Raw genomic sequence first — 14676 nt, forward strand, 5'->3', positions numbered from 1 at the left:
ATGGAATGGCTGAATTAATGGCTGTTACACAGACTGCAAGTCCTTGCAAATATCTACGTAAATATATGCATCGTTAAAATACCTGGTTTTAGCCCATTCTTTTCTTCAACTTTTTATTGAATTTTAATAATCCAAAAAAATAGCCAGAGGACAAAGAATTTAGGCATATATTCTTGTTCAATGTAACCAAATAAGACTGGTGAAGGAAGACAGGTTACAGCCAGAGACTAGTACCTAGGACAAGACAGGAAGTTGTGTACCCTTGTAGGGAGTAAAACGCTGGGCTTTGCTTGCCATTGATCAGATCTTAGAGTGTCCTGACTCTCAAGTGAGTCCCATTAAAAGTGGGTGCTGGGATGCTAAAAAGTCAAGGGCGATATACCACTTAAACCAAAAAGCCCACTGCCGTCAAGTCAATTCCAACTTACAGCGACCCTACAGGACAGAGTAGAACTGCCCCAGAAGGTTTCCAAGGAGCGGCTGATGGATTCAAACTGCCAACCTTTTGGTCAGCAGCTGAGCTTTTAAGCACTGTGCCAGCAAGTCTCCATATACCACTTAGGCAGCGACTTATCTCTCTCCTTCACTCATTCTTACAAAGCAATGCTTTGCTAATTCCAAAGATCTAACCCTCCCCCGCCCCCCGCCCCCGTCATGGTAGGAATTTAAGTAGTAGGTATTGAATGAATATTGCATCCTAACAATAGTTAAGGATCCCTGCAGTGCACTGACCAGACAAAGTCCTTGTTAATACGGGATTCTCTGAATAAGCAATACCTCTCTGAATAAGCAATACCTCATAATGGGAAGCAAAAAACCAAAATAAAACAAACAATAAAATCAAAGGAGTAAAACAAGGGTCAGCAACCTCTAGCCCCTGGCTTACAGGCTGCTTTTGTAAATAAAATTTTATTAGAACAAAGTCACACCCGTTTGTTTACATTTTGTCTGTGGCCACTTTTGTGCTACAATGGCAGAGTTAAGTAATTGCAACAGAAACCCTATGGCCCACAAAGCCTAAAACGTTTACTATCTTGTCCTTTAAGAAAAAGTTTGCCAACCCCTTGAGTAAAAGAATGGACATGTTTATTAAAGAGTAGGCAAGAAAAGTCTTACTAAAATAATCTATTTTACAAATGCCATTTGCTTTGAGAATTAAAGTACCCAGTCTCCTTAGAGGCTTACAGGGAGCCACCTTCTCCCTATATCAGCTTACACTCACTGCTCACACTTGTATTATAGGGTCAGCCACATGGGCCTTCTCCTTTCTCTGACAAGCTGGGCAGAATGCTGTCCTGCTCAACATCAAGTCTCCTCTACACCTGCTTACCAACTCTGGAGAATAAAACAGGTATGTAATGCTGGGGCTAGGGATGTCAGGAATGCCAGTTAAATCAATTTATCATTTCTCAGCTTCAAATCCACCCTTCTTTGCTCTGCTTTGTGAATAGTGGAGCTGGATCGTGTAAACACTTCCTTTGCCAGCTAATAGAATTCAAGCTTCATCAATAGAGGGTGCTAGAATGACTTTGCAAGGAGACAACAGCAGAAAGACATTTCCCTTCCTAGTTCTGATATTCCATAATTATCATTATTCATTGTAGATCCCAGCAACCTCAAACATGAGCTCCAGCTGTTCCTTCAAGCCATGCTCTCCCAATCCCTACACAGAGACTACAGCATATCCTGTTTGGCCATGTTTTACTTGGACATTAAACTTCCCTGACTGCCACAAAAGAAGCTAAGAAATGCCGCTCTGGGTTAATCACATGGCCCAGAAGCCAAACGTCTGTCTCTGTCAGGGAAGGGGCCGGGAAAAACACAAGGGTCTAATTTCTGAGCCACTTCTTGGGTTTTAGGCTGACTTCCCAAATCTTTTTTCTGCTGCAGGTTCCAGGAATTTATTACTTCATTTTCTCAGGTAAGAAACGCTCACCATCTACCATACCACTTAGGGCTCTTCCTCCCCAAAATTCGCAGAGGAGGGGGGGAGGTTTTCTCGAGTTCTACTCTCCCCTTCTTCTCCTGAAAAGGGATCTTGTTGTTTTGAGAATTCCACACGGAAACCAAGTTAACAGAAATAACACCCGTATGTGTCACAAAGCTATCAGACTTTTACAGTCTGCTTAAAACTCTGATCCCATGACTGTGGTACATCAGTGCCTCGGTCCCGATGGAGTGTTCTTTTTGCTAGAGCACAATTTCTCTAAATCCACACCACAGCATGGACAGACATGGCTACGCTTGGTTTTCCTCCTTTGGCTTCAATGGCCTGAGGGAGTGAAAAGGGACACTCTGTAGTACCTGAAGACTAACTCTCAAACCCTTAAAGAAAAGCCAACAAAGCTCTGAACCTAAAGCTTTGGGGTCTGACAGTTTGGATGGAAAAGAGAGTTAAGAAGACATTCACCAAGGGCAAGAGGGAATCCTCATAAGCTCGTGAAGACTGGCAAGCACAGCGCGACACCGTCTTGCCTTCCTAGTCTCCATGAAGTCAATCCTTCAAGCCTGTTTCCCCCATCCAGAAGCTCCTTACCGAGAAGGGTGAAGGCTTGTCGAGTCTTCTCAAAGTCTTCAGCATCATCTATACCCTCGATGGACGTGTCTCCTCCCTGGGATGTATAGAAAAAGTCCTCGGCACATGCTGTGGTAGGCAAGGAAGGCATAAGTCATCAGAAAGAAAGCTTCATCCCTTGGTTTTCTTGCAGATAATGACCCGTGAGGATTTCTGCTTCCTTAGCATGCTGATCCCATACCAAATTTTATTCCTAGCCATAAGTGGGATCCTTCAAAATATCCTCTTTGTCCACAATGGCAAATGGGAGAGAAGACGACTGAATAATACAAGACAGAAAATAAAACTACACTGACAGAATGTGTTGCCGTATTTATATAAAACCGGTATGTGAAAAACACGTTAATGTACAAGATAAGTCATGGACTAGTTCAATTTACAATAGGATTCTCTATAGACTTGTTTTAAAATAGGATCTGATAAACACAAGTAAAATGTATACCCACCCTAGAATCACAGATTTCCATGATCTTGGATAATACTAGTCTGATAACCTCATTTGACAAGTCATAGAAATCTGGACACCATGTGTTTTTTGCTTGGTTGTTTCTTTTTCTACACAGTCGGGGCACACCTGAAGTGTTGAAGTACATGCACGAATGCAGGTTAAGACCCTCACATGTGTGCTCTCATCCCCCGGCTTAATTCCTCTTCAGTCTTTGCTAACAGCCTTTGGGATGGATGGAAAGGAGGGGCTCAGGCTGTGTCTTAGAATTCAGAGGCAACTGTAGCAAAGGGCAGTATCTATGGCTACAGGGAGGATAGCAGAACCGGCTCTTGTGGGGGGCCTGGGCTCAGAAGTCAACATTCAAGGCAACAACTGCACATAATCAAAATTACCCTTGAAAACATGGGTAAAATTATCTTCTCTTGACCTGAACATGTATGGATGAATGCACAAAAGTTAAATGTGCTTAGGATACAACTTCATTGCAATTCCCACTCCTCCTTCCACACCTGATCCTCCCAATTTGATCTAAGAATTTCTTGAGTTCTTCATTTTTCCATCCTGATTTTCAGTTCCCTGGGTCCAATCTTCTGCATTTGTTGCCTGAGGATGGTTGCAGAAGACTCCACTCCTAAATTGGTCTCCCTGCCTTTGCTCCTGTTCCTTCAAATCCACCTCCAAAGTGTTCGTAACTCTGATGATACCACTCTTCTGCTTAAAGTCCTTTAGAGATCCCTTCTGCCTCCACTGCCCTCAAGAATAGTCTCCTGGATGCTATGTAAAGTGGCCTCCTCTTGCCACTCCAGACTCATGCCTTATGCTGTCTCTTCCCATCTCTACCTTCCATATGCATTGGTTTCCTTACTGTCATTCATCAGCTCTACCCTCCACCTTGCATCCTATGCACCAAGGTATATTGAAGTTCACCAATTCCTCCAGCCTACTAAGCACACATTGCCCGGGCCAGCTAGGAAGTGGCAGAACTCAGCTCTAAACTCCAGTGTGACTCTGCACAGCCTGGGCCCTTAACACCAAGCACACTGCCCATGGGAATGAATAATCAGAATATCAGCTGTATTTTATGAGGGAAGGCTTCCTTGAGGAAGCCTTAAACATACTTTAAACATACCTTCATGATTGGAGGACAAGGCTTGAACTGGGAGAGGAAGGACTTCAGCCCTGTGCGCACTCGTAGCCATAGGGGAGGTGAATTTTGAATTTTTATGAAGAAAATCACATTACATCTTGGTGTAAGACAGCGTATTTATTTATTTTTATATTTTAAAGAAAACAGGCTTTATTGTCCAGCAAATAAAATAGTAAGTAGTCAAAATTTTCTACATAATTTATTATTGTGAGATAAGGTTATCAATGTCAAATAAAATATTATTTTCACTTGCTTCTATTCATCTGTCTTCATGACCAGTTCTTGATTTTTCCTTCCAAAATGTTGCATGCCACACTTGAGGCAATGAAGAATTCTTAAATACCATGGCTAAGAACCTGAACAGCCATCCACAGCTACCTACAGCATGTAACTTTTGGTTCCACTTGTAACATGCAGTTGTGATCTCAATGGCTTTTTTCATAGCCAGCCTCTTTGACAAATTTTTGGAAAACATTTATCACGATGACCTTTACACATCTTCAAAACTAAGGTTTTGTTGCATCTTGAAGAGCCTCACTATGGGGTCTGGGGGCTCTGCCACCCGCACCCTGCCACGTGGCAGATGGTGCCTCTGGTACCCTCATCATTTAGCAGCTGTGCAGAAAGCTAAGATAGCATATTTAATTCTTTCATATCTAATTACTCTGCAAGCTCTGGCAGAGAGCAATATAGCAGTTTCAAAGGCTTAATAAAAGCGTAATTTCTTTTTTTCCCTTTACACTCAACTTTTCAAAGTACCTAATTTGGTGATTTTACAGTGTCTACATGAGGAAGAGTGAATATATTATTTATTCCCATTTTTTCAGACAGCCAGACTGAGAAATATAAGGCTTTAACATGGTGCCCTGGTTTACCCAAGGTTTTGCGAGGTTTGGAAGCCCATTACTTGATCACCCTATTGTGGAGATGATTGTTTATGAAATCACATGACTTTGCCACCATAAACACAACTCAGACTAATGTGTACCTGACCCAAGCCATTGTCTTTTCAATTGCTCCATATATATCCGAAAGCTTGACAATGAAAAAAGAATGCAGAAGAAGAAATGACGCATTCGAACTGTGGTGTTGGTGAAGAATACTGAATACACAATGGACTGTCAGAAGAATGAACAAATCAGTCTTAGAAGAAATACAACCAGAATGTTCCTTAGAAACAAGGATGGCAAAACTTTGGCTCGCTTACTCTGGACATGTCATCAGGAAAGACCAATCGTAGAAAAGCACATCACATTTGGTAAAGTAGAGGGCCAATGAAAACAAGGGAAACCCTCAGTAAAATGGATTGACACAACAGCCACAACAATGGACTCAAACGATCATGAGGATGGCACAGGACTGGGCAACATTTCCTTCTGTCATCCATAAGGTTGCCATGAGTCAGAGCCGATTCAACGGCAACTAACAACAACTTAATATCAAAAGTGTCAGCCAAACACAACAGAAAGATAGCCACACAAGACCCCTAAGGGAGAAATTAGACTTCCATCTGGAAGCAAAGAAGGAATTTTCAGCATCTATCAAAGACCCTTCATTGTCAACAGCCAGGGCCTCTCTGCCTGGTGTTCAGTCAGATCACTGCACCTTCCCTGCTTCCAGCTCCCAAATGCAGACCCAGCTGGTTACCTCCTTCAGGCTGAGACTCAATCACTGTAGGGGCCACCTGGGTCAGTAAGCAACATTCTCTATTTAATGATGTGAACCCAATCAAAATCACCAGCTCCTTTCCATCTGATTTAAGGTCTCCAGCAAACTCTGCTAACATCCCTCTCCAGACCCTTTTGGTAAGACATGAATAGGATGTAGTCAGTCTTCTCCACCTTCTTTGCCTGACAGATCTCACCTCTCCCATCAGGCCCATGAAGCCTTCACTAACCACTGTATCCGAGAGCAACTTCTTGGATCAGACTGTACAGACCACACAGGGGAGCAAACCCTGTGATCAGCGCTCTGGACTGTCAAAGCCAAGGTCATGGGCTTGTGTTCCACCTGAGGCGGCTATACTTTGACCTATGCAAGGCCAGAGAGGTTGGTTTACTTATAAAACTGTATCAATACACCTGTGTAAGTGAAAAAGAACAACGGGTATTTATGCCTTCGTACCTAAAGCTGTATTTAAGGGAAAATGAGCCCATTACACCTGTATGGTTTTTACAATTGTTTATTCATATTCTAACAAGTTAGCCTTTAGACTTATTTTTTAATTTTCATTCATCAGGAGGTCATTTTGAATGCCACAGTGATGGGGCAGAGGAGGAGTGTGGATATGCCTGGATGCCAATCTACTCCCTCCACTCAAAGGAAAAAGGCACAAAACTCATGCTGGGCCAAGGGGTCTTGCAGAGGCTTCTGTGTATTTAAACAGCATGTAGGTGAAGATGAGGGGGAAGGATGCAAGGCAGGTCTAAATATCTACTTAGAGCCACCGGCTAGGCCTTCATTTATTTGATGTTTCCAGCTACTCGTCTAGAGTCACCAGTGGAACAGAACTCTAAGCTTCAGGGTTCACAACCAATTCACCCACAGGCCAAAGACAGCCTCCCGCTAGGGCACAAGAGCTTATCAAAGGCTCTTCATTTCACACCTAGATGCTCTGGAAGGGACATGCAGGTAAAAGAGTACAAGAAATTGATTAAACTAGATAGTTTTCAACTGCTCCAGTTGGAGGCCCAAGGAGTTTGTAACTCAAAGAGGCATATAAGGAAAAGTCCTTTTTCACCTCAGTACACCCAGGCAAGTGGAGGACTTCTAGCCTACTACCTTAAAGTTACATCTGAAACAAAATCGTCCAAGTATAGCCCGATGAGTCTTGCCAGATTTGTACCTTTCCTATAAAACTCACCTTATAAATAAAATCCCACCTTCCACACGTTTACCCTGAAAGGCCCACCTGGGCCTCCACCCCCACTCTGGGAAGGAAAGAGGAGGATGGCAGTGGCCCTTTCTGTGGCCTGTCTTCCCAGCCACTTGTGGCTGTACACCAACAGCAGAGCCACAAGCCCCCGGCTCAGGGCGCTCCTCACCACCAAGGACTGCTCTTTCCCTGCTCTGCTTAGCAGTTAACATCCACTCCTTGTCCTTGAGAGGTTTGCAATTTTGCTGGGAAGAATCAGACTTACAAGTATTGAACATCTAGAGAACAGTACAAAACCGCATTTTATGTCATCCAGAGCTTTCTCCTTTGGGGTCTGTTATAGACTGAACTGTGCCACCCCAAAGTATGTGTTGTAAATCCTAACCCCTATCCGTGTGGTTGGAAACCCTGGTGGTGTAGCAGTTAAGAGCTATGGCTGCTAACCAAAAGGTTGGCAGTTCAAATCCACCAGGCACTCCTTGGAAACCCTATGAGGCAGTTCTACTCTGTCCTATAGGGTCACTATGAGTCAAATTGACTTGATGGCAACAGGTTACACCTGTGGTTACAATCCCATTTGGAAATGGGCTTTCTTTGTTATGTTAATGAGGCAGTATTAACGTAAGGTATGTCTTAAATCAATCTCTTTTGAGATCTAAAAGAGCAGATTAAGCAAGCAAGTACAGATGAGGGAAGACAGATGCCACACCACATGAGATCTCCAAGGACCCAAGAAACAGAAGCTGAAAAGAGACAAGGACCTTACCGTAGAGCCCACTTGAGAGAAAGCCTTCCTCTAGAGCCAGTGCCCTGAATTCGGACATCTAGCCCCTTAAACTGTTCGAAAATAAATTTGTTTGTTAAAGCCACCCACTTGTGGTTTTTCTGTTATAGCAGCATGAGATAAATAAAACAGACTCCAATTTAAGTATTACTCCCTATGGGAACCTCTGACCTGCCTCCACTATGTTTCATTCAGCATAGCCCTATCACCCTGAATTGTAATTATTGTCTGTAAGCTAAGTGAGGGCATGAACCACACCTGTTTTATTCAATGCTGCATCCCCAGAGCTTAACATGGCCTTAGAAAATTCTGACAAACAGAGGAACAAATGCTGAACTGCATGGTGCAGGCACTAAATGCTATAGGAATTCGTAAGCAATAAAGTAGAGAATGAAGAGGGCAGACCTGTGTTCGAACCACTTGATGTATCTTAACTACTGACAGCACAGGCTGGAGTGGTCAGAGGTGGGTCTAGTACTGGGCCTTTAAGATGTCTAGGATTTGGGTGAGGGAGAGCAAAGTCTCAAAAGTCTGTTTTTCTCACAGTCACACAAAGACCAGCCAACCTCTGTCTAGATATCCAGCCCTTCCATTCGGGCCGGCCAGGGACAGGATGCTCGGCCTCCAGCTTCCCTCATCACACACCCGTGATAGAGCAGGCTTTGAGGTCTTAGCAGCAGGTGTCAGTCAATGCTCCATGATTAAGCCCCCTCACACAGACGGGGAAACACGCTCCAGGCCCCAAGGCAAGGTGCTGTATCGGTATGATGTTAAGAACTAAGGCCTGCTTGCTATACTTGCTTTGCCCTGGGGCTCTCAACTCTACTGGCTCCATGTCAACAGCCTCAAGATAAGTTAAGCTTGCTAACACTCCTCAGCAAAGGGCATTAGAGGAAACAAAGGGAGATGCTGACCCACTGAAAGGCCGCCTTTCTATCTGATGTGAACAACAAGGTGACTCATCCCGGTGCCCCAATTAGAGTCCCTTTGGTAGCTCCATTTCCTTCCCTCCAGTGCTCAAGTATAGGGGTGCTATGAGGTTCCCGGCCTGTTCAGGGGAGATGAGACAGCACTGTTAGCTGGCTAATGCTCAGCAGTCCAGAGCTGCACTATTCTAAGTGCCCGCTATTTTCTGTGGCAATGCCTGTGTTTACCCATACGCCTCTCCAGCCAGCCCTCCTTTATCCCTGCACTATCTCTATTACCTTCCTTCTTTGTTTTTGGTTGTCCCAGTCCTTAACTAGGACACAAAACATGTCAGTCACAATTAAGTGATGTGTATTAGATAAATCTCTAGATCCTCATGGTAAGAACACATTTCTTATGATGCCTAAAGGGAAAAACATGTCTTTCAAAATCATAATGCATGCAAAGTCTTTTATGCTCTGCAGAATACTCTTCCACCCCCTGCCTCTTATCCCATCAAACGTTTTCTGTGGCAGATGGCCTGGGAATCATTAACCCTGTTTTATTAATTGGGGAGCCAAGGTTCAGAGAGATCTAGGTGGCGTGCCCACGTTCCAGGAAGAGCTGAGACGAACCCACGACTGAGGGCTTTGAGCAGAACCTCCACCTGCACCACCCGCTGCAGCAGCCCACCCAGAGGACTGGCATACACCTGCTTACTCACTTAGGGCAAGCTCCTTAAATTCCGGAACACTGGCAGCAGCACAGAGCTGGTAAAAGATGTGGTAATTCCGCTCATCGTCTGCCTGAAGGAGGAGAAAGGTTAAGCAGTTCTATTAGGGCAGTGACCTTCAAGATCATCCCCTCCCCCATTTTAATCCCAAGGTGCTTCAGGTGGTGGAGGCAGAGCCTGCTTTTCCTGTTGTTTTCCTCCACCCCTCTAACCACCTTGCAAAACTCCCTCATCCAGATTTTTCATTCACTATTATGGGTCCTTCTTCCAACCTGAGGATTTCTACCTCTTGAAATAGACTTATGCAAACAAGGTGTTTTATTTTTCCTTCTATATAGAACGTCATTGCTATTCCACAAATGGTGGGTCAATCAACAAGTACTCATGCAGATTTTCTGTATTTATTTTCTGTAATTTCCCTGCTGTAAGCTCCTTTTCTCCTTTGAGAGGCTTGGAACCAAGTAAGACTACACTCCCTTGACTATCAAGTCATGCTGGAGCAGTCGGGAAAGGCTCAGGGCCGAGACAGGACTTATAGTGGACACGTGCAGCTAGACATGCCTTAAAATGGCTAAGTGGTTAGGGGTGTCCAGGAGGACTAAGCAAAGAGGGCGGAGGAGGAGGAAGAGCAGAGATCAAGGGTTTGCTCAGGAAGAGTCTGGCCAGAACCTCGATCAGCCCACCCAAACTGCACCCAGCAGAGCAGGCTGTCCCCTTTGCTGCAGTGAGCGGAGGACTTGGGGCTGTCACCAAACCTTTGAAGAAGAGAGAAAGCCGGAGTAAAAAAGAAAAAAAAAAAAAAGAATAAAGCGGGCTAAAAAATTTCTTATTTACTAAGCATCAGTGTGGAGACAGGAGTCACAGAGAAACAAACAGCGATTCTGATATCACCTCTGAAGGCAGCTGAACTGTGAGGACCAGAAAACCATTAAACTCAAGGGAAGAACGAGTGTGGGGCAGACCAGACATGGCCATAATCTTAGTTCAGTGATGGGAGGTCAACAGGGAGCCAACCTCTGGAGGAGGACTGTTCTGGAATTGTGAGCTGCAATGACCATCACCCAGGGCTGAGAAGAGGGTCGAAGAGAGGCCAAGAGAGTAGTTGGGAAGGAGCGGTAGGAGGTAAGCACAGAGGATAGACAGCAATGAAGAATCAGGTCAGGTGAGAAGCAGGAACTCCATTTATTTGAAAAAGGAAACTAAGTAGGTGGCAAGGCATTTTTTTTTTTCTTTTTTAAATAAACTACCAAGTAAGGTTCTTGGCAAAAGCTGAAACCCACAGGCTCTATTATCTATGACATTCCCCTGATCTTAAGACTTCAAACTCCATGAGGAAAAGGACTGTCCTATCCATTACTGTATATTCGGTGTGTAGCACAGAGCCAGCACTTAACAGGAATTCAACGTATGTTTGTTGATTAAATCTAAACAGAATACTCCACTTAAACAAGGCTGGATAAAATATTTTTTTGTGGTCCAATGCCTATATTATTTGAATGAATATTTCTGGATGAAAGAAAACCAAAAGAACAAGTACATCCTGTTCCAGTCTCAGAAGATGAGATGCAATTTGGGCATAGGAAGTGGGGGAGGGAGAAAGTGAGGGCATTATCCGTGGGAAAACCTTCAAAAAGGCCCAACTCACACCACTCACCTGAAAGACCACTCTGGACTTTTCCAACAGGTAGGTCCTCATGTTGGCCCCAATGATGTGGTACCTTTTATCAAAGCCAATCTGAATGTACTTTCCAAAGCGACTGCTGTTGTCATTACGAGTGGTTTTAGCATTTCCAATGGCCTGCGCGGAACAAAAATGTGTACAAAAAAGGGGGGACTTTATTTGGGGACTGTATGTTTGTGGAAGCATCTATCAGTTGCACACCTAGTCTCTATTCTCTCCCCCTTCCTTCCTTACAGAACCCCTCTGTTATTGGGATAACAATGCCCTGAGACTTAAAAAAAAAAAAAAAAAAAGCAAGCAAGCAAGCTTCATTTTCCAGCCTCCTTTACTCATAAGGACGGCCAATGAAATAAGGAATTGATGGATACACTCTTTAAAGGGGACTAACTCAGCTGGAAGATGCACTGTATTATCCTTCCTCTCTCCTTCCTTCTTCTTACCTGGAATGTGCAGGTAATGGCCACCTCTGTAGCAATCATGAAGGAAAGGCCTAGAGAATCACAGAGAACTCAGCTCTGATATCCTTGAGCCACTAAGCCAATGTCAGTACCCACTAGCTCTGAATTTTCTGAGAAAAATAAACCCTCATGTGTTTAATCCACTGGATCAGGACTCCATTACTATGCAGTCAAATGTTATTTCCAGCTAATCAATGGTACTTCCTAGAAACAGATCACAGACTGACACACCTTCCACATCTCATCACTAGGACAAATCAGGAAGCCATCACCCCCTTGGCACCATTTGTTTTTTCCCCCTTTCATTTTTTGATTTTATTATTACTATTTTAAAATAATAATTTATTGTGTTTCTGGTAAAAGTTTACACAGCAGATTAAGTTCCCATGCAACAATTTTTACACAAATTGTTCAGTGACATTGGTTTTATTCTTCACAATGCACAAACATTCTCATTGTTTCTGTTCTGGTTGTTCCACGTCCAGTAATCTAACTTCCCTGTCCCCTTATCTTCTCATCTTTCTTAAGTAATTATTGACCATTTGATCTCATATAGATGATTTTATAAGTGAGTGCAGTACTCACTGGTGCTATTCTTTATTTTGTAAGTCAATCTGTTATTTAGCTAAAAGGTGACCTCAGGGGATAGTTTCAGTTCAAGTTTTAAAGAATATCTCAGGGCAACAGTCTCAAGTAGTCCTCTGGTCTCAACCACTCAAGTAAATTTGGATTTTTTAAGAATTTGAGGTTCTGTTCCACATTCTTCTCCCATTTTATCAGAATCCATCTATTGTAGCCCTGATCAGAACAATCAGTAGCAGTAGCTGGGCACCATCTAGTTCTTCTGGTCTCAGGGTAGATGAGGCCGTGGTTTGTGCAGATAGTCCTACAGACTAGCTTCTTCTCTGAATCTTGGGTTTCCTTCTATCTCTTAGAGACCAACAGTTGTGTTCTATCTTAGATGGTTGCTTGCAAGCTTTTAAAATCCCAGACACTACTCATCAGAATACGATGCAGAACAGAAACTTTATGAACTATATTATGACAACTGACCGAGTTATCCCATGAGACTATGGTCGTAAGCCTTCAAACCCAGAAAACAATCCTGAAGGTGTTTGGTTACATCTAAAAAGTATGCACAACAGTGCCCCGTGTGTGTTTTACTATATATATGCATGTATACACATATATGAATATACATACAGACACACCTACATATACACACCTATATACGTATCTGTATACATACATACATATATATATCTGCACATATATTTTTTGGTTGTTGCTGCTGTTGTCGCAAAATTATATATGCCATATCAGTTACCAGAAGATCCTTTTTTCTTGTGTACATCTTATTGCTATCATTTCTTACACAGCTGCAAGGGCATAGTTCAAAACATTAGATGATAATTTAAAAAATGAGTGGCTAAATGACCGGCTTTGATGCATAAATATTTACTTTCTATAAAACATCACATTGCTAATAAATTGGTAATACATATATAAATATTTTAATCCCCTTCACGTCTCCATTTTTAGGATATTTAAAAAATATCCACTATAACTTCTCAGTTATTCAGGAAATCTGAGGCATAAAGAAGTTGAAAGGAAATTTAAAATCCCAACTCACCTTCTACCCCTGCACAGCCAAATCCAAGCAACAGAACTATCAGTGTTGCCTGACATCCCAAAACTACATAATAGTCATCAGGCATTTATTATTAACAAGGCTAACAGCTAAAATTAAATTAGACAAAACAGTAATACTGAATTGACTGACTCATGGCGACTACACGCATGTCACAGTAGAACTGTGCTCTATAGGGTTTTCAATGGCTGATTTTTTGGAAGCAGAGTTGCTTAAAATGTCAAGAGTTGACCTATCACTAATGCTCATGAAAATGTCCTCTTAAGCACCTCAATAGGAAAACTACCACTGTTCCTGTTTTGGAGAGGAGTAAGAGGAGGCCTTGAGTCATTCAACCATCCGTTCACAAAAATATCTCAGCCTCATTCTGTCCAAGGAAGCTGTTTAGCCCGGATTGGTCTGCATTCTCCATATCCACTCACCTTCCAAGTCTATCTGGTGTAACATCTTACATGTGCTGCCCAACTTCCCACTTCTCTCTGCCCTACTGCCATAGCCTCAGCCCCAGTCACCATCATCTCCTTCCTGGACAGCCACAACAGCCTCTGAACTGGTCTCCCTGCTACTACTCATCTCCTACTGTCAATTCTCCACTCACCCGCCAGGGTGATTCTTCTAAAATGTAAACCTGAATTATGATATTCCCTTGGGTAAAATGCTTCAACAGCATCCACTGCCCTCTAAGGTCAAGTTTCAAATCTTTGGTGTGGCTTACAAGGCCCTGCAGGATCAGCCCGGCCTTGCCTCTTATCACTTTCACCCTTGGTCTCCAGCCTCTAACTCTCTTGAACTCCTTTTTCTTTCTCAAAAGTCCTTTATTCTCCCTGCCCCCACCCAGGTTTCACATATGTTGTTCCCTCTCTGCTGGGAACACTGTTCCCATGGCTCTGCTCACCTAGCTGACTCTTCTTCCTTAGGTCTCAGCTTAAACCTACTTCTTCAGAAAGGTCCTCCCTGAGCCCTCAGGCTAGGGGGGCTCCTCCTGTCTGTCATGTGCTTTCTTTGGGCCCTGCACTTCTCCTCGTTTCCCTTACCCTGTGTGCAATCACCATCTGTCTCCACAAGACCAGGGACTGTACATCTTCAGCTTGCATTGCCAGCCTACCCCAGTGCCCAGCATATGGTAGGCATTCAAAAATATTTGTAAAGTGGTAAATGTAGATGCAAGAAAGCATCATCATTGTTCATTTTAACATATGATAGAACGGACAATATACGAAAACTCCAATTCCCTCTGAAAATCATTAAATGGAATACCTACCTCGACAATTTATCAAGCAGATGCCAGCTCCCGCTCTGCCACTAGCATACTGCAAGTGAGGCTAGTCTAGTCCCTTCTCTGAACCTCAGTTTCTTAATTTGTAAAATGGGAACAAGACCCTTTACCATACCTGAGATTGCTTCTTGTGATAGCTTAG

The 14676-nt window shown here is 43.3% G+C and overlaps 1 protein-coding gene across 1 annotated transcript in view; it reads right to left on the reverse strand.

The window, feature by feature from the left end:
- MYO5B (myosin VB) overlaps positions 1-14676 on the reverse strand; it is a gene marked incomplete at its 3' end in the record, with an annotated part of 218200 nt that overhangs the window by 142057 nt on the left and 61467 nt on the right. Inside the window, exons 5-7 of the mRNA XM_023733930.1 lie at positions 11123-11266; positions 9460-9541; positions 2537-2644 (exon numbers count right to left, since the gene is read on the reverse strand). Coding sequence (XP_023589698.1) covers positions 2537-2644; positions 9460-9541; positions 11123-11266 — 334 coding nt within the window. The remainder of the gene's footprint in view (positions 1-2536; positions 2645-9459; positions 9542-11122; positions 11267-14676) is intronic.

This window comes from Trichechus manatus, unplaced genomic scaffold (genome assembly GCF_000243295.1).
Source record: "Trichechus manatus latirostris isolate Lorelei unplaced genomic scaffold, TriManLat1.0 scaffold00063, whole genome shotgun sequence".
In the NCBI taxonomy this organism is placed as follows: Eukaryota; Metazoa; Chordata; class Mammalia; order Sirenia; family Trichechidae; genus Trichechus; species Trichechus manatus.